Source organism: Ovis aries, chromosome 5 (genome assembly GCF_016772045.2).
Source record: "Ovis aries strain OAR_USU_Benz2616 breed Rambouillet chromosome 5, ARS-UI_Ramb_v3.0, whole genome shotgun sequence".
Taxonomy (NCBI): Eukaryota; Metazoa; Chordata; class Mammalia; order Artiodactyla; family Bovidae; genus Ovis; species Ovis aries.
Window position 1 is genome coordinate 38,521,489 of NC_056058.1, and position 19,184 is coordinate 38,540,672.

The 19,184-nt window shown below is 39.5% G+C and overlaps 2 protein-coding genes across 2 annotated transcripts; both read left to right on the plus strand.

The window, feature by feature from the left end:
* Positions 1-266: 266 nt before the first annotated feature.
* LOC101108225 (putative olfactory receptor 2W6) lies at positions 267-1,214 on the plus strand. The gene has a single exon (XM_004008742.4). It carries the CDS (start codon positions 270-272, stop codon positions 1,212-1,214), a length of 945 nt encoding a protein of 314 aa, XP_004008791.2. The 5' UTR covers positions 267-269.
* A 14,533-nt stretch (positions 1,215-15,747) lies between these two features.
* On the plus strand, positions 15,748-16,701 carry LOC101113757 (putative olfactory receptor 2W6). The gene has a single exon (XM_004009413.3). The coding sequence runs from the start codon at positions 15,748-15,750 to the stop codon at positions 16,699-16,701; it is 954 nt and encodes a 317-aa protein (XP_004009462.3).
* The last annotated feature ends 2,483 nt before the right edge of the window (positions 16,702-19,184 follow it).

A 19,184-nucleotide genomic window follows, 5' to 3' on the forward strand; every position in this document is an offset into this window, starting at 1 on the left:
TCTGTTTTCTTTGTCATTATTTTGTCATATATTATTCACTAGGGAGAACAACTCCCAAGTCAATTCACCCTTTAATCTTCAGCAGTATCAAGCACACTGCTTTGCGTAAGAAATAAATACATAAGTGTATGCTAAAAAAGTAATGGAAGGGCAAATGACCTTCCAAAATTCACAGACCCATAAGTGGAAATTGGAGAGTGGAGGGTAGTCTTCACCTGCTATCTTACCTAATTCTTCTCTCTGTGTCTCCATAACAACTGGTGAAGATTATGGGAAGGGACAATGACAGCTACCTTCAGGCATTCATCTTGGTGGGCTTTTCTGACCGGCCTCAACTGGAAATAATTCTCTTTGCGTTTATCCTAATCTTCTACATCCTGACTCTAGTGGGCAACACAGCCATCATTCTTTTGTCTGTCGTGGACTCCAGGCTCCACACACCCATGTACTTCTTTCTTGGGAACCTATCTTTCTTGGACCTCTGCTTTACAACGAGCATTGTTCCCCAGCTGCTGTGGAACCTTTGGGGTCCAGAGAAGACCATCACCTACCATGGCTGTGTGGCCCAACTCTATATCTATATGGTGTTGGGCTCAACTGAGTGTGTTCTCCTAGCTGTCATGTCCTACGACCGCTACGTGGCTGTCTGCCGGCCACTGCACTACACCGCGGTCATGCACTCACATCTCTGCCTGCAACTGGTGACTGTGGCCTGGTGCTGTGGCTTTCTAAACTCCTTTGTTATGTGTCCCCAGACAATGCACCTGTCCCGATGTGGGCGTCGTGAAGTGGACCACTTTCTGTGTGAGATGCCTGCTCTTATTGCCATGTCTTGTGAAGACACAATGCTGGTGGAAGCATTTGCCTTTGTCTTGGGGGTTGCTCTTCTCCTGGTACCCCTTTCTCTGATCCTCATCTCCTATGGCATGATCACTGCTGCTGTGCTGAGGATCAAGTCAGCAGCAGGGCGCAAGAAGGCTTTCAACACCTGCTCATCTCACCTAACAGTGGTCATTCTCTTCTATGGAAGCATCATTTACATGTACCTGCAGCCAGCCAACAGCTACTCCCAAGATCAGGGCAAGTTCCTCACTCTCTTCTATACCATTGTCACTCCCAGTGTCAACCCTCTCATCTATACTTTAAGGAACAAAGATGTGAAAGGGGCAATGAGGAAACTCTTGGGGTGGGAGAAAGAGAATAAGGAAACCTAAGAGAAATTTTGGAATAATACTTTGGTGTTCTGCTGTCTTACGTATATCTTAACTGTGTGGAAAACTAATATGTAAAGAGTGAAGGGAACATGGATAGGAACAATGGGCTTTTGAGTTTGACCCCATGCTCTACTCTCTGGATGTAAAGTGCCTTTCTTCTGTTTAAAGGTGTCTACTTTAGAAGATCTTTAATGCATTTGCTTTTTATCCATCTTTGGGCTTTATTTAGAACTGCAGGGGATATGTAGAATGAATTCAGATCACACAGTCTGCAGACGACGTCATGAGATGTCAAATAAAAAGGAGACAACATGAATGGCTTCCTCTTGAAGCTCCTTTATTTATGATGACAGTGTTTTTTCAGAGAGGGTTGAGTCAGCATCAGTAAAATCATAGTATGCTGTCTTAGATATATGTTAGTTCTCTACAACTAAGGAGTGTTCTTTGATTTGCTTTTTGAAAAGGAAGGAAGATTTTTTTTTTTGGTGGTCATTTGTACTTTTCCTTGACCTTATCTCATAGCCAAAGCATTTACAAGATAGTTGAGTAGATTTAGGCATTCAAGACTTTGTAGAGAATAGAGCAAGAGGAAACTATTAGAATGAAACACTTTGGAATCTTTAGCAGGATACTTTAAACAGTTGCAAATATTTCTTTTTTAGAAAAGCTGTTTTATAGTCAGATTGATTATTACCACCTCAAAAAATTTTTTTGGTGGCCAAAGTTATTGGGGCTGGAAGTTACTAAGAGCAGTATTACCACAACTTGGTTTTGTAAGAACTCATTAGATTTCTCGTAGTTGAAACTCCAAGTGTGGGGTCTAGGCATTTCTGTTATTAAAAAGTTCTCTAGATGTTACTGATGACAGCCAAATTTGGAAATCATTGTTATTTAGAAATACCCTAAATCCAACTTCTTACATCAACCAGAAATCCTCCTAGAGCATTTTGAATGTTTGGCCACCTTCACTGGGCATGAATGATGCTACAAAGCAGATACAGGAGATGACATCACCCATATCTGTGCTTGGAACTGGTTTATCCTCTTACCAGTTATATCTTGGAGTCTAGGGTTTTTCATCTGTATCATATAGGGTAAATAATCTTAATTTTACAAGATTGTAGCAGAGGTTAATGGAGAGGGAAATGGCAACCCACTACAGTATTCCTGCCTGGGAAATGTCATGGACAGAGGAGCCTGGTGGGCAGAGGAGCTTGGTGGGCTACCGTCCATGGAGCCACAAAGAGTTGGACATGACTGAGTGACTAAGAACAATAGAGATTAAATAAGGTTAGAGATGACAAATGTGAGGTAAATGGCCTCTCAATAATATTTACAGTCATTGGGAATCTATTCCTTTTGGAATAGATTCAGTTTTGTTATTTAAATTTTTTTTTTTTTTTTTGTTTTTTTTAGCAAAAACTGACTTTAGTATTTTCAGTGAATATCTGCAAGGTAAAAAATGCTTTCTTTTAGTTATAGGAAACACCCCTTGCTTGCTTATTTTATATTAAGTAAATAGGGTCCTTTATAAACTCTCAGAGAACTTTGCTGTATAAGTTAGCACCCTAGTGCTAAATGTGAGGTCTCAGGGTGAAGACTCAGGATAAGTGTTATGATTCTATATTGTTAATGGATAATACAAGTTCAGGCTGTTGGGATTATGGTGACAGTGGATTCATAGACTATGAAAGAAGTCAAATCTGCCATAACAAAATATCCAGATGGAAATGGAAAAACTATTTCCAAGTCATTCAAATATACATCTAGGAGATATTAGGAACAAAGTAAAACTTATTTGCTTCTGTAATCTTCCTGTATTATGTAAATGATCACAGACATATGGAAGCAAATTACATGACAAAACACAGGGAAGCTAAGGAATTTGCTTAGAATTACAAGGCAAAAGAGTACCCAAAATAGTACTTAATATCTGTTAAGCATTTGCCATTTCCCATTGAGTTTTTCCATTTCATAATTTCCCTCCTGTGAATCTGGGTTCTATGAAGTTAAAATTTTGACTATCTAGTAGTCAAATGTGGCCTATTTGCTAAAACAGAATATTTAAGTTTTCATTTTAAGACTAAGAAATCACCCACAGGGCACATTGTCTTGGAAATAAAGTGTTAAAGAAATCTGGTGTATTTCCCCCAATGCCAGTCCTTTTCTTTTTTCTTCTTCTCCTTGTTGCATCTCTGTGATTCATTCACTCGGAATGAATTGTCCAAGGAGACACGTGCTGACAAAGTGAGAGATTTTACTGGAAAGGGCGCCTGGGTGGAGAGCAGGAGGGTAAGGGAACCCAGGAGAACTGCTCTGCCATGTGCCTCACAGTCTCGGGTTTTACAGGGATGGGATTAGTTTCCAGGTTGTCTTTAGCCAATCATTCTGACTCAGAGTTCTGGTGGTGCACGCATTGTTCAGCCAAGATGGATGCCAGCGAGAAGGATTCTGGGAGGTAGTCAGACACGTGGTGTCTCCTTTTGACCTGTTCTGAAGTCTTCCGGTTGGTGGTGGCTTATTAGTTCCGTGTTCCTTACCAGGACCTTCTGTGGTAAAAAAACTCATACAAATGGTGACTATGGTGCCTGGCCATGCTGGGTGGTTTCAGTCAGTGTGCTTCCCCTAACACACACAGATAAAATGAATGTATTTCCTGTTTACCTCAACTGGGGCTCTGGCAACAGCTGTGAACATCATTTCCCAAAAGGGTTTATTCTTTTGCCTAAAACCTCCGTAGTCATAATATTACTGTGATAAATTTCAGTGGGTCAACAAGTACTTTATAAATACACACACACATATATACTCCAGAAACTTTAAGGAAATAAAATAAAATGATATAGTTGTAGGAAGCCCATTCATTCACACCTCTTTGGGTATAACTCCACTCAGAAATGTGACATTTGTCCTGGCATTGACACTGCAGCAGTGGAAAGATTCTGTTTCAACAAAACCTCATTCTTGTATATAGTTAATGGTGAAAGGAAGTTTCAGGAGATGGAGTGGGAAATCAATTTGTCCATCCATAAATTGGCCTGTGATTTCTGTACTGTCTCTTTAGGGACTTAGGAAACTGATTCTTTTTGTTGTTGTTGTTGTTGGGATGTAATTGCTTTGTAATGTTGCATTAGTTTCTGCTGTACTACATCATGAATCAGCCATATGTATACATATATCCCCTCCCTCTCACCCTCCTATTTCACCCCTCTAGGTTGTCACAGAGATGTTCAGCCAAAATGACATCATTTGGAAATAAATTGGAATAAACTACTAATATAAGAAAATATAAAAAAATAAAATGAAGAAGAGAGGAAATCAAATAGTGATAAAATGTTTGACCCGAGAGTTGAATTAGAATAGCTAGAAATTGTAGGATTCTGAAAATCTGTAAAAAAATTTGAAAAGAGCAGAAAAAAAGTAGTAGCATATGGAAATAGACATTTCCACCTGAGAGAGAGTTTCTTTATGGCAGTACAGGTAGAGTAAGATTGCCTGTAAATAGCCCTAAATCATGGATACAAAGTTTTCAGGTTAAAAAAAATGATATTAGTAAGATAAACTTTTTCTGGAGGAAAACTCTCTTGGCAGCATCTAATACACCACATGTTTGGATTTGCATTGGAGTGTGCTGTGATTTAAGGACTGAGATCCCACCTTACAGAATACCCTTTGGACCTCCATAGTGACTTGTAGTCTATGAGACTATGCAGGCTCAGAGATGCAGATTCACTTCAATCACTTCTATCAACTTAATAAAAGCCCTAGTATATCATACCAGAATAGCAGTGTGCTGCTTAATGATGAGAGAAAACTCTCTTTCAATGTTACCAGTCTTTCCTGCCACTTTGTTTTTGTTTTCAGTTGCTAAGTCATGTCCAACTCTTTGTATCCCCATGGACTGCAGCATGCTGGACTTGCCTGTCCTCCACTATGTCACAGGGTTTGCTCAAGTTCATGTCCACTGAGTCAGTGATGCCTTGCAACTATCTCATCCTCTGTCTCCTCCTTGTCCTCCTGCCCTCAATTTTTCCCAGCATCAGGGTCTTCTCCAGTGTAGATTTTATTCCTTTTGGGAAGTTAAATGACGAAGCAAAATTATCAGAGAGTGGCTTGGTCAACATGTAAAGCAAATAACAGGAATTTGATTTAAAATGATCAGTCTCTGACAATGAACAATATCTAACACCTGACTAGTGTTTACTATTTGCCAGGCACTCAAACATTTTGCCTTCTATTACTCACTTAGATCCTTAAAACTACCTTGATAAGACATGGAGAAGAGAAGCATAGTATAGGTCACACAGCTTGTAAAATCTGGAGCCAGGGCCATGTTCCAGAGTATCTAGCTCCAGAGTTCATGCTCTTGACTCTGTGGCCTGCTAGGCTCCTCTGCCCATGGCGTTCTCCATGCATAAATACGGGGTTGTCATGCCCTCTTCAGGGGATCTTCCTAGCCTAGGGATCAAATACACATATCTTATGTCTCCTGCATTGGCAGCTGGGTTCTTTATCCTAGCACCACAGGGCTTTACTCACAGCTCCGAACAAAGAATGAACATGAACCCAGGTTTAGATTGATGAACCCCTAGCTAGCAGCCTCTTGGAGATATGATGTGGCCTGAAAAATGATCTGAGCTTAAACATTCTTACTATTTTCATGTACATTTAGAATTAAGAATTTGAGGAACTAATATAGCAGTGAATAAGTGCTGAAGCAGACACATTATGATGCAGAAAAAGTCAATCAGAGATAAGAGTGAGATTAGCAACACGGGATATGTATTTGTAGGATGGTACTTGGGTGAGCCAGAGGAATAAGTAAAGGAAACCAGCCAGTAGGGAAGGAGAAACATTAATAGAAAAGCATATTATGTGAGAAGTATCTTGTGTTTTTACAAGTTCTTTTTCTCATGAAGAGGACTGTTTGTGCTCTGGTCCTGTCCTGAATTCCTGTGAGATCACACAGAATCAGATGCAAGTGACTGAAATCTGAGAGCATAAGGATGTGCTATGCTAAGTTGTGACGCTACGGACTGTAGCCTGCTAGGCTCCTCTGCCCGGTTCAGCTCAGTCGCTCAGTCGTGTCCGACTTTGCAACCCCGTGAATTGCAGCACGCCAGGCCTCCCTGTCCATCATCAACTCCCGGAGTACACTCAGACTCGTGTCCATCAAGTCAGTGATGTTATCCAGCCATCTTATCCTCTGTCATCCCCTTCTCCTCCTGCCCCCAAATCCCTCCCAGCATCAGGGTCTTTTCCAATGAGTCAACTCTTCACATGAGGTGGCCAAAGTATTGGAGTTTCAGCTTTAGCATCATTCCTTCCAAAGAAATCCCAGGGTTGATCTCCTTCAGAATGGACTGGTTGGATCTCCTTGCAGTCCAAGGGACTCTCAAGAGTCTTCTCCAACATCACAGTTCAAAAGCATCAATTCTTCAGCGCTCAGCCTTCTTCACAGTCCAACTCTCACATCCATACGTGACTACTGGAAAAACCCTAGCCTTGACTAGACAGACCTTAGTCGGCAAAGTAATGTTTCTGCTTTTGAATATGCTATCTAGGTTGGTCATAACTTTTCTTCCAAGGAGTAAGCGTCTTTTAATTTCATGGCTGCAGTCACCATCTGCAGTGATTTTGGAGCCCCCCAAAATAAAGTCTGACACTGTTTCCACGGTTTCCCCATCTATTTCCCATGAAGTGATGGGACCGGATGCCATGATCTTCGTTTTCTGAATGTTGAGCTTTAAGCCAACTTTTTCACTCTCCTCTTTTACTTTCATCAAGAGGCTTTTGAGTTCCTCTTCACTTTCTGCCATAAGGGTGGTGTCATCTGCATATCTGAGGTTATTGATATTTCTCCCAGCAATCTTGATTCCAGCTTGTGTTTCTTCCAGTCCAGCGTTTCTCGTGATGTATTCTGCATATAAGTTAAATAAGCAGGGTGACAATATACAGCCTCGACGTACTCCTTTTCCTATTTGGAACCAGTCTGTTGTTCCATGTCCAGTTCTAACTATTGCTTCCTGACCTGCATACAGATTTCTCAAGAGGCAGGTTAGGTGGTCTGGTATTCCCATCTCTTTCAGAATTTTCTACAGTTTATTGTGATCCACACAGTCAAAGGCTTTGGCAGAGTCAATAAAGCAGAAATAGATGTTTTTCTGGAACTCTCTTGCTTTTTCCATGATCAAGCGGATGTTGGCAATTTGATCTCTGGTTCCTCCACCTTTTCTAAAAGCAGCCTGAACATCAGGGAGTTCATGGTTCATGTATTGCTGAAGCCTGGCTTGGAGAATTTTGAGCATTACTTTACTAGCATGTGAGATGAGTGCAATTGTGTGGTAGTTTGAGCATTCTTTTGCACTGCCTTTCTTTGGGATTGGAATGAAAACTGACCTTTTCCAGTCCTGTGGCCACTGCTGAGTTTTCCAAATTTGCTGGCCTATTGAGTGCAGCACTTTCACAGCATCATCTTCCAGGATTTGAAACAGCTCCACTGGAATTCCATCACCTCCACTAGCTTTGTTCGTAGTGATGCTTTCTAAGGCCCACTTGACTTCTCATTCCAAGATGTCTGGCTCTAGATCAGTGATCACATCATCATGATTATCTGGGTTTTGAAGATCTTTTTTGTACAGTTCTTCCGTGTATTCTTGCCACCTCTTCTTAATATCTTCTGCTTCTGTTAGGTCCATACCATTTCTGTCCTATATCGAGCCCATCTTTGCATGGAATGTTCCCTTGGTATCTCTAATTTTCTTGAAGAGATCTCTAGTCTTTCCCATTCTGTTGTTTTCCTCTATTTCTTTGCATTGATCGCTGAAGAAGGCTTTCTTAGCTCTTCTTGCTATTCGCTGGAACTCTGCATTCGGATGCTTATATCTTTTCTTTTCTCCTAAAGAGATGGGAATACCAGACCGCCTAACCTGCCTCTTGAGAAATCTGTATGCAGGTCAGGAAGCAACAGTTAGAACTGGACATGGAACACTGGTTCCAAATAGGAAAAGGAGTACATTGAGGCTGTATATTGTCACCTTGCTTATTTAACTTATATGCAGAATACATCATGAGAAACGCTGGACTGGAAGAAACGCAAGCTGGAATCAAGATTGCTGGGAGAAATATCAATAACCTCAGATATGCAGATGACACCACCCTTATGGCAGAAAGTGAAGAGGAACTCAAAAGCCTCTTGATGAAAGTAAAAGAGGAGAGTGAAAAAGTTGGCTTAAAGCTCAACATTCAGAAAACGAAGATCATGGCATCCGGTCCCATCATTTCATGGGAAATAGATGGGGAAACCGTGGAAACAGTGTCAGACTTTATTTTTGGGGGCTCCAAAATCACTGCAGATGGTGACTGCAGCCATGAAATTAAAAGACGCTTACTCCTTGGAAGAAAAGTTATGACCAACCTAGATAGCATATTCAAAATCAGAGACATTTCTTTGCCGACTAAGGTCCGTCTAGTCAAGGCTAGGGTTTTTCCAGTAGTCGTGTATGGATGTGAGAGTTGGACTGTGAAGAAGGCTGAGCGCTGAAGAATTGATGCTTTTGAACTGTGATGTTGGAGAAGACTCTTGAGAGTCCCTTGGACTGCAAGGAGATCCAACCAGTCCATTCTGAAGGAGATCAACCCTGGGATTTCTTTGGAAGGAATGATGCTAAAGCTGAAACTCCAATACTTTGGCCACCTCATGCGAAGAGTTGACTCATTGGAAAAGTCTCTGATGCTGGGAGGGATTGGGGGCAGGAGGAGAAGGGGATGACAGGGGATGAGATGGCTGGATGGCATCACGGACTCGATGGACGTGAATCTGAGTGAACTCCGGGAGATGGTGATGGACAGGGAGGCCTGGCGTGCTGCAGTTCATGGGGTTGCAAAGAGTCGGACACGACTGAGCGACTGAACTGAACTGAACTAAGAGAAATTATTTCTCTCTCATCTTTAAATTTGAGTCATTTTAGTGATTGATTTGAAATAAAATTATTGCTTATGCTGTTTGCCTTCTTCTGTACCCACCAAAAAAAGTCACGAGATCTCTTTCCCTTGAGTCTCTAGGGAGACATTTCTTGAATCTCTAGGGAAAAGAAGGAAACCTAAGAACTCAGGCAATTTAATAGCATAAGCATAATTTGCTTACTAATAAATCTACAGGGGTTTAATGATAGTTTCCTGACAACTCGAGAAGTTTTAAAATACCTTCCAGTGTAATATGTGAAAGGAACTCTGGGATGGGGGTGGAAGCTTACTGTCAGTTTCTCCCCAGTCTAGGGAGCAAGTGGAGAGTTGATATTTTCCAGAGTGATAGAATTTCGTCACCTCATTTCAGTAAGTATTATGAGCTCATAATCCCTTTGTAACTGAGCTTGTTGAACACCTACATACTTACTTCTTCCTCTGGTTCTATGTTTCAGAGAAAGTTAATTTTATTTTCTCTCCTCATTTTTAGGCTGTATTTGGAAGGTAATATTAAAGCCTATGCCAGTACTGAATTGCTCAAACAATTTGATCATGCAAATAGTTTGACCATTTGCATTTTAATTCCCTAGACATTTGTTATTTTAACTATAAAATTAGGCTTCCCTGTTAATATGCAATCATTTTTTCAGAAAACCTTCTTATCTCTATTTTCTTGTTTCCCAGATTTACCCACCCATTCTTCCCCAAACTCATTAACTTCAGCATGAACTGCTGAGTACATTCTCTCAGGTTACACTAAATACTACTATAAAAATGATCCATATATGTGTTTATACTACTAGCAACATATTGAATCCTTTACTTTTATTTATGTGGCAATTTTTTGAAGAGCTGTGCTTTGTACAATGTGCAAAGTATTACAAAAATCTTATTTTAAGTGATTTTTGCAGTTTGTTTTTCCTAAGACAAGGATTGATCAAAGCATTACCTCCATCAGAGCTATGGCTTATGTTTCTTTTGACCATCTCTAGTTAGAGGATTTAAAAATCTACCTTAATCAAAATGCCTCTTTTTTGCTTTTTGCTTTGTTTTGATGTCTGCCAGCAAGCAGCAAGCTGTTCTTGGTCTGCCAGCATAACAGGATGAGCAAGAAATCAGCTGCTGGCTTTTGTAACACATGAACTTATTAATAGTTGAAACTCTTTTACAAGATCTTGATGAGGATAAGAGCAATCAAGAGCTGTGAGCTCTGAGCATGTGCTGTACCTTGAAAATTCTTAGAGAAATGCCCTGGTTCCCTAGGTCTACCACCTGCCCCCTAATACAGGAGGATGACTCTGGGAAGCTATTTCATCAACCCAAGGACCATCTGTCAACCCATACCTACTTATTATCTTTTTTCTGAACACTTAATGCAGATCAGCATAAATGTATGATTTTGCTGCAGTGATGACAGAATATTTCCCCCAAAGACTCGCTGGCAGATGTATGCCATGTGAGATCATGGGGTCCCAGAACAGAGTCCCAGAATAATGATCCTGTTGCAAGTTTCGAATCTTTTAAACATAATTTGGAAATTATATTGCTATTTTTCTTAATATATGTTCTGATTTTCATCAAAACATTTACAAAGTTGTATTTATTTTTAATTGGAGGATAACCCTCCTACTATTTTCCGTGACTTACGAAAACCATAATTTGACTTTTAGTGGCTACAACTTTCTCTAATAAATATTCTAACAAACGCTTCCCATAGCTAACATGCAGTCTAGCTTTAGGAGATAAATATTATTTTACCAAAATATATTTTGTATTTTACCAAAAAGTACTTAAAGATTTTTCAGTAATTACATATAGTCAGAAATTATAAATTTGTCAGAATTTTGACAGAAATTCATTATGATAAGATATAGAATTAGAATAGCTGAATAGTTGAATTCCCTAAATGTAGTCCTTTTTTTAATAAAGAGAAAGAGATCTCAAAGCCATTTTTCCATAACAAAGGCCTTTATGTCAACAAGTTTTATCATTAAATATGATTCCAATTTGTAGATGTGGTTTCAAATAGAGTTCTAACTAAAGCATGTAATAACTTTATTTCATACAACTCCATCATTCTTTGTCTGTTTCCCTTTTATTACTATCAACTTTGCAATGTTGTATTGGTTTCAGCTGTACATCAACATGAATCAGCCATAGGTATGCATATATCCCCTCTGCCTTAAAACTCCCTCCTTCCTCCCATCCTATCCCACTTCTCTGGACTGTCACAGAGCACTAGGTTGAGCACCTGCATCATACAGCAAATTCCCACTGGCTATCTATTTTACATACGGTAATATATATGTTTCCATTGTTACTCTCTCAAGTCGTCCCACTCTTTCCTTCCTCCACTTTGTCCATAAGTCTGTACTCAAGTTTACATCCTTATTGCTGCTATGAATAGGTTCATCACTACCATTTTTATACAATATTTGCTTTTCTCTTTCTGACTTACTTCACACTGTATAACAGGTTCTAGGTTCATCCACCTCAGTAGAACTGACTCAAATTTTTTCCTCTTTATGGCTGAGTAATATTTCATTGTATATATGTAACACATCTTTATCTATTCATCTGTTGATGGACATCTAGGTTTATGAAAACATTTGAGTGTTTTTAAATAGCAGTATTTCAGAGACTGCTTTGAAAAACACTGTGATACAATCATTAATATTTTCTTGTATGATTAAATTAAGTCTCATGATTATACTCAGGTCTTGGGGTGTATGGATGTACATTTCAGATCCTAGGATAAACGGCTTCAAGCCCTATTGCAGTCTCATAGATATGACTAGTAAATTATCACTATAATGGATAATGAGGGAGGTCTATGGTTAGAAAAGAATATTTTTTTCAGAATAAGCTTTCTAGCTTTCTACATACTTTTCTCAACATTTAATAGTCTCTGTTTGAACATAGGTCCCAGAAAACTCACATGATTAGAAATCAATGCGAAGTAACATAGTAATCAGGAAGCCCTGACAAAATGCAAATCTGGTCTTATTAATTCTGTTCCTTGGTGAAGGAAATGTAGCTGCAAAGAATTAAAATTCACTCAAAGAAACTTCCGGAGAAGGCAATGGCGCCGCACTCCAGCACTCTTGCCTGGAAAATCCCATGGATGGAGGAGCCTGGTAGGCTGTAGTCCATGGGGTCGCTAAGAGTCGGACACGACTGAGCGACTTCACTTTCACTTTTCACTTGCATGCATTGGAGAAGGAAATGGCAACCCACTCCAGTACTCTTGCCTGGAGAATCCCAGGGACGGGGGAGCCTGATGGGCTGCCGTCTATGGGGTCGCACACGACTGAAGCGACTTAGCAGCAGCAGCAGCAGCAGCAGCAGCAGCAGCAAAGAAACTTCTTTAAACAGCCATGATCTCTAAGATATGGTAAATTGTCCCAGGTGACTTAGACGCTCAGTTCCATTTCCAGTGCCTAAAGCATCATAACAAATATCTGACAATTCTAGGGGCTCCTTCTTAGGAAGCATGCTGTCATCTGAGAAATGTGTAGATTATCTCCCTTCCAGATACCATATTTCTCCTGAGTCACAATGGTCCTTTTCCCTCATTTAGTTCTCCCACCCTGTTTTATTTTAATCTTCTTCCAGTTTTGCTGAGAAATAATTGACATATATCACAGTGTAATTTTAAGGCATACAGCATTTTTAAGGCATATAAGTTTGATTTATATACGTTGTGAATTGATTATCAATAGGCTCAGAAAACATCTATTTTCTCATATAAGTACAATTAAAATAAAAAAAGGAAGAAAAAAATAAGAGAAAAAAAATAACCTCCTTGTGATGAGAACACTCAGGATTTATTCTCTTAACAACTTACCTATATATCATATAGCAGTGTTAGCTATAGTCTTCATGTTGAAACTTATATCCCTAGTACTTATTATTTATTTTGTAAGTGGAAGTTTATATGTTTTGACCACTTTCCTCCAATTTTGTCTCCTACTACATTCCGCCTCTGGTAACCACAAGCCTGATCTCTTTTTCTATGCATGTGTTTGTTTGTTTAATTCCCCATGCAAGTAGATCATAGAGTATACGTCTTTCTCTGTGACTTATTTCACTTAGCTCAGTGCCTTTGAGGTCCATCCATGTTGTCACAAATGGTAGGACTTCCTCGTTTTATGACTGAATAATATTGACAACTTCATTATTCTTTCATCCATTGATGGGCACTTTGGTTATTTCTATATCTTTTTTCTTGTAAATAATGCTGCAATAAGTGTGGCAGTATATATATATATATATATGTCTCCATCAGGGTTATTCTTTTCATCTTCTGTGGATATAGTCTCAAAAGTGGAAATGCTCAATCATATTAAATTTGTATTCTTAATTTTTGGAGGATCCTTTATATGTTTTCCATAGCAGCTGCACTATATATGATTATACATATAATACACGTATATATTAAACAAATCTGGAATAATAAAGTAGGGAAAAAAGTATACAAGTATACACATGAAATAATTAGCTATAATTGTCTATGAGTGAATGGGATTATGGAATTTATTTTCTTCAATCGTCTTTGCTTTCTTGTTTTTCTGTAACAAACACATATTGTTCTTATGATAAGGATTGTTTTCAAGTAATTAAGAAACGAACTAAAAGGCCCTTGCCTGTAGGGCATCACTGTTCAGTCAAAAATAAGAAAGAAAAAGAAATGTTGCTCTTTTATATACAGTGTTTACAAATCACAAGTTTCCTTACAAAGTGGTTTTTTGTTTTGAAATGCAGCTAATGATTCTTCTACTAGAAAAAAATTTTGTCCTGTCCATGTTACAATTTTCAAGCTTGCAACTTCTGCTGACCTAGCTTCACTCTCAGTATGTATACTATCTAGGAGGTCTGTGGATATGATGCACTCATAATAGACCATCCCTTAGGTTGGTTTGCTACAATTTTCAGGTTAATTTTTTTAAAACCCCTGACTCTAATTGTTCTTTGCAGATCGATTCATTTCAGATAATAATTCTTTTCTGAGTCTACAGCCGTTTCTGATTGAACCACATGTGGACAGCAGAGCTGCGGAAGACCACAGTGACGCATTTACTCTCCATTTAAACTGTATCCTAGTTTTTCTAGCCACTGGGTCCTTGTCAACTCCAAATGTGCTGATGTAGAAAATTATATCCATACAGCTAACATTTAATGGTTGACATGGAGACATTTTTTCCTATTAATTTCTAAATCTTAGGGGAGTTCTATATTTCCAGGCCAAACACTTGACTGGTGTCTATTTGACAATGTAAGCATTCAGTTAACTCTCACTCTACCAATGCAGGTCAGAAAACAAATCTACTGCAAAAGTAACCTTGCACAATTATCCTGATTTTTCCTTTTAATTGATCTCTGTGCATAGTATTATATTGAGCTGGAATGCACAGAAGAACACCTCTCACTTGTTTCCCTTTATCCATTTCTTTTATTCATTTCCTGGAGTATTTGGAAACAAACTCTTAGACATTAGATCATTTCTGTTTCATACTTTAATATGCATCTCTAAACAAGAACATGTCTCATCTTTCTGCCCATTTTGTGAACACGCTTGGCAGGGAAAAAAACAAACAAAACCCCTTACCTTTGCACAAACAAAGCTGCTTTTGGTCTCATGGATAATGTCACTGTAATCACTGGTTCAAGAGATTGGACCAAATTATGAACAATTCAGAAGCAAGTAAATTTGGGACTCTCCTATTTCGAGTCTCTGTCGACCCCCACCCCATGTTGTTACTTCCCTTACAATGTATTGGTATTGTGAGTATCTTGTAAATAGGTACTGAGTCTCAGCTATACTTGTGGCTTACAGTGCAGCATCTGGCCCATGGTCAGTCACAAATACATTTTAAAATTTGATTTTAAATATAGTTATGAAAATATGAGCACTGATAATATTAATTGAAGCTATTGTCCATAAATTTGAGGGGGGAATTTATCAGTTAGTAAAGAGGAAATGGGCTCAGTGTTAGCAGAGTCTGACAAAAGTATGCTTGCTGCCCCTTGAATTACTTTATTTCTGATTATATCTCTCTCTCTATATATATATATTTAAAAGATTTATTCACTTAACTCACTTGACCATATTAGAGGCTACTGAAGCAAAAGTTATAACTTCCATTCCTTTACAGCCAAATGTCTTTGTTTAAGGGCTTCCCTGGTAGCTCAGTGGTAGAGAATCTGCCAGCATTGCAGGAGCCACAGGAGATGTGGGTTCGATCCCTGGGTCTGGAAGATCCCCTGGAGGAGGGCATGGCAACCCACTCCAGTATTCTTGCCTGGAGAACCCCATGGACAAGGAAGCATGGTCAGCTTTATAGGGTCACAAAGAGTCGGACACGACTGAAGTGACTTAGCATGCACGCATGCATCTTTACTTAATGTCTTGCCCTGAAATTCCCAGTAATCAGCTGGAAATACAGTCCATTTAAATAGTGTGGGTAGCAAAATAAAAAGCTTTCTTACTGTGGGGATAAAATAAGATGAACCTTTTCTGTATGGATAATAGAAAATATATTAAAATAGGTTTATCAAGCCAAAGGTGATGGAGAGAAACAATGAGAGCTCTGGAGGAGATTTCATTTTGCTTGGGTTCTCTGACCGGCCGAAGCTGGAGATGGTCCTGTTTTTTGTCAACATGATCTTTTACTTTCTGTCTGTTGCTGGCAACTCCACGATCATCTTTCTCTCCCTGGTGGACCCTCAACTGCATACCCCTATGTACTTCTTTCTCAGCAACCTGTCTCTCCTGGATCTCTGCTACACAACCAGCAGCATTCCCCAGATGTTGGTCAACCTCTGGGGCCCATACAAAACCATCACCTATGTGGGCTGTGTCATCCAGCTCTTTGCCTTCCTCTCTGTGGGGGGCATTGAGTGCATTCTACTCTCTGTCATGGCCTATGACCGCTTTGCGGCTGTGTGCAAGCCGCTTCAGTACACGACCATCATGCACCCGCAGCTGTGCCTACAGCTGGCAGCCTTCGCATGGCTTAGTGGGATTGCCAACTCCATCTTGATGTCCCCACTGACGATGTCCCTGGGGAGGTGTGGTCACCGCCGCATCAACCACTTTGTGTGTGAGATGCCTGCTATCATTCGAATCTCCTGTGTGGACACCAGTCGGGTTGAGGGCTTGGCTTTCTTCCTGGCCATTCCCATCGTTCTTGTGCCTCTCACAATGATACTTGTCTCCTACGGTTATATTGCAGCTGCGGTGCTGCGGATCCAGTCTGCAGCAGGGAGGCAAAAGGCCTTTAATACCTGCTCCTCCCACATGGTTGTGGTATCTCTTTTCTACAGCAGCATTATCTACATGTATATGCAACCTGGGAATATAGCGAGCCAGGACCAGGGCAAGTTTCTCACCCTCTTCTACTGCCTAGTGACCCCCACTCTGAATCCCTTCATCTACACGCTGAGAAACAAGGATGTGAAGTGGGCCATGCGGAAGGTTCTTGGGAAAGACCGCAGCCCATTGGATGCAGGAGGGCACTGATGTAGGCAGGCAGTACTCATCCTGAGGTTCTTTCATCCATGAAAACTGCTCTGTTTCAGCACAATAACAATGCACAATTCCTTGTATAATGCTGAAATGTTATAAAGCAGGGTCTTCTCTCTTTCAGGGGCCTTTTACTCAATAACTTGTTTCCTTGCTTGCAGATGTACAGACCCTCTATTTTCTGCAAAATGACAGAGTTATTATAGTTACAAAAGATAACATGCCAGCTAATCACAAAGGATAATGTACTACTCAGTGGAGTTTTACAGGGAGGTAATTATTTCTTTGCAGCTAACTTGTGACTCTGATTCCAGAGATTTGTAATGTCAATTTCAGGTCAGATACACAGAAAAGGAGGCATCGTGTCAGAACAATAAGTGTGTGGACATATATGTTTGTGTGTGTGTGTATGTGAGAGAAAATGACCATTATTTTGTGTTTGTTGTTGTTCAGTCACCAAGTCATGTGTTTCTTTGAGACCCCATGGATTGTAGCACACCAGGCTTCCCTGTCCTTCCCCATCTCTTGGAGTTTGCTCAGACTCATGTCCATTGAATCGGTGATGTCATCCAACCATCTCATATCCTGTCATCCCTTTCTTTTCCTTTTTTTAGGGGTACACTTGTTCTATTTAGGGGTACACTTGTTCTATTTCATATACCCTTTAGTTCTGAATTTTCCAGACCCCCATGGATATGATACTATTGATTCTTCAGGCCATTGCTTGCCTTCTTCTGTCCTGTGTAAGCAATTTGTAGCTGCTTCAGTTAGAGCAATATTTCTTTTAATTTTAAGTCATATGTCCCTTACTGATCATGAAATCAATTCAATGAATTTTAACAAGCATTTAAAAGTGAGTTAACATAAAATAGATTAGAAAATTTCAGAGGATCACACAGAGTAAGGTGAATCAATTGTGTGAGTGTGTATGTCTGTTAAATATGTGTCTTACTGTGAACCATGGACAAAAAAGTCTGAAAGCCACCTCCTTAAAGAGTCTCTATTGGAAAAAGCTCCTAAGCAAGCTGTATGTCTCCCCTGGAGAAAGCATTAGGGATACAAGTTTCAATAATTCAAAAACAGAGGGTCATTGAAGAAGAATAGTGGTGTGGTAACACATGGACAGGAAGAGTCTGGGAAACAAGGGAAACACACTGCTTGATATAAAAGAGTTTTCCAGGACAAATGATGATGATGATGATGACAATGCTGACAATGAAACTAATTATTATGAAAATAGAGCTGTGTTTTGTCAGCTCATGCATTGTCACTTTTGACATTTCTGAAGTAAAAATGATTCAAGATTTAATGGCAAGTCATAGTTAGCCTCACATTGTTTTTTCTTAGACTTGACAGTGTAAAGTGAAAATAAGAAACTTTGAATAAGTTTTAAAGTAATTAAATGTCAACTATTTCCAGGAACTAGTTAGTCTTTATGATGGTTAACTTGTGTTAACAAGTGTCCACTTGACTAGGTCATAGTACCTAAAATAGAATAGGTCTTATCTGATCACTTGAAGGTCTTAGAAAGAGGTCACCAGAGGAAGAGGAAGAGGGAATTCTGCTTCCAAACTGCCTTTGCACTCTAGTTACAACATCACCTCTTTCCTGGGTTTTCAGCTAGCTCTATAGATTTCAAACTTGCCAGCCGCCTATACCCCATAAGCCAATTCCTAAATTTCTCTTTCTTATGTAGATATATAATCTCTCTGTCTCTCTCACCCCCTCTCTAAATATCTGTCTATCTAAAGATCTACAAATCTCCCTACCTCTACATATCCTACTGGCTCTCTTTCTCTGAGAATCCTGACTAATACAGTCTCTATCAGTACTTTCCAAAAATCTTATATAAAATTAAGTATGTCTCAATTAACCTTTGCATAAGCTTTATCTAACTTTTAAACCCTAAATTCTTTAGGTTTATACTCAATTTCTTGTTTTTCCCACATATTCAAATAGTTGTTTCCTCAGACAAAATAAAATTTGTCTTTTTTTTTTTTTGCTCAGATTTTCTCTTTGAATTGTCAGAAGTTAACTGGGTATTGCAGAAAATAAAGAGGACAAGTGAGCCTACATCTAAAGTACTATTTTTATTTTTTGATTTCTCCAAGTAAAAGGAAGTTTGTTTCAATTTTTCTTTTTTTATGTCCCTTATAAAGTCTCTGAATCTTTTTCACTGTTTTGTCTAATGTTTTGATACATTTATACTTGTATCTCCCAGGCTTTGTATACCATCTCTTGGTAGCTTTTGGTACATCAAATGCATTTAGTGTGGGCCTGTATAAACAACAGGGCTTCCCTGATAGCTCAGTTGGTAAAGAATCCACCTGCAATGCAGGAGACTCTGGTTCAAATCCTGGCTTGGGAAGATCCGCTGGAGAAGTGATAGGCTACCCGCTCCAGTATTCTTGGGCTTCCTTAGTGGCTCAACTGGCAAAGAACCCGCCTGCAATGCAGGAGACCTGGGTGGATCCCTGGGT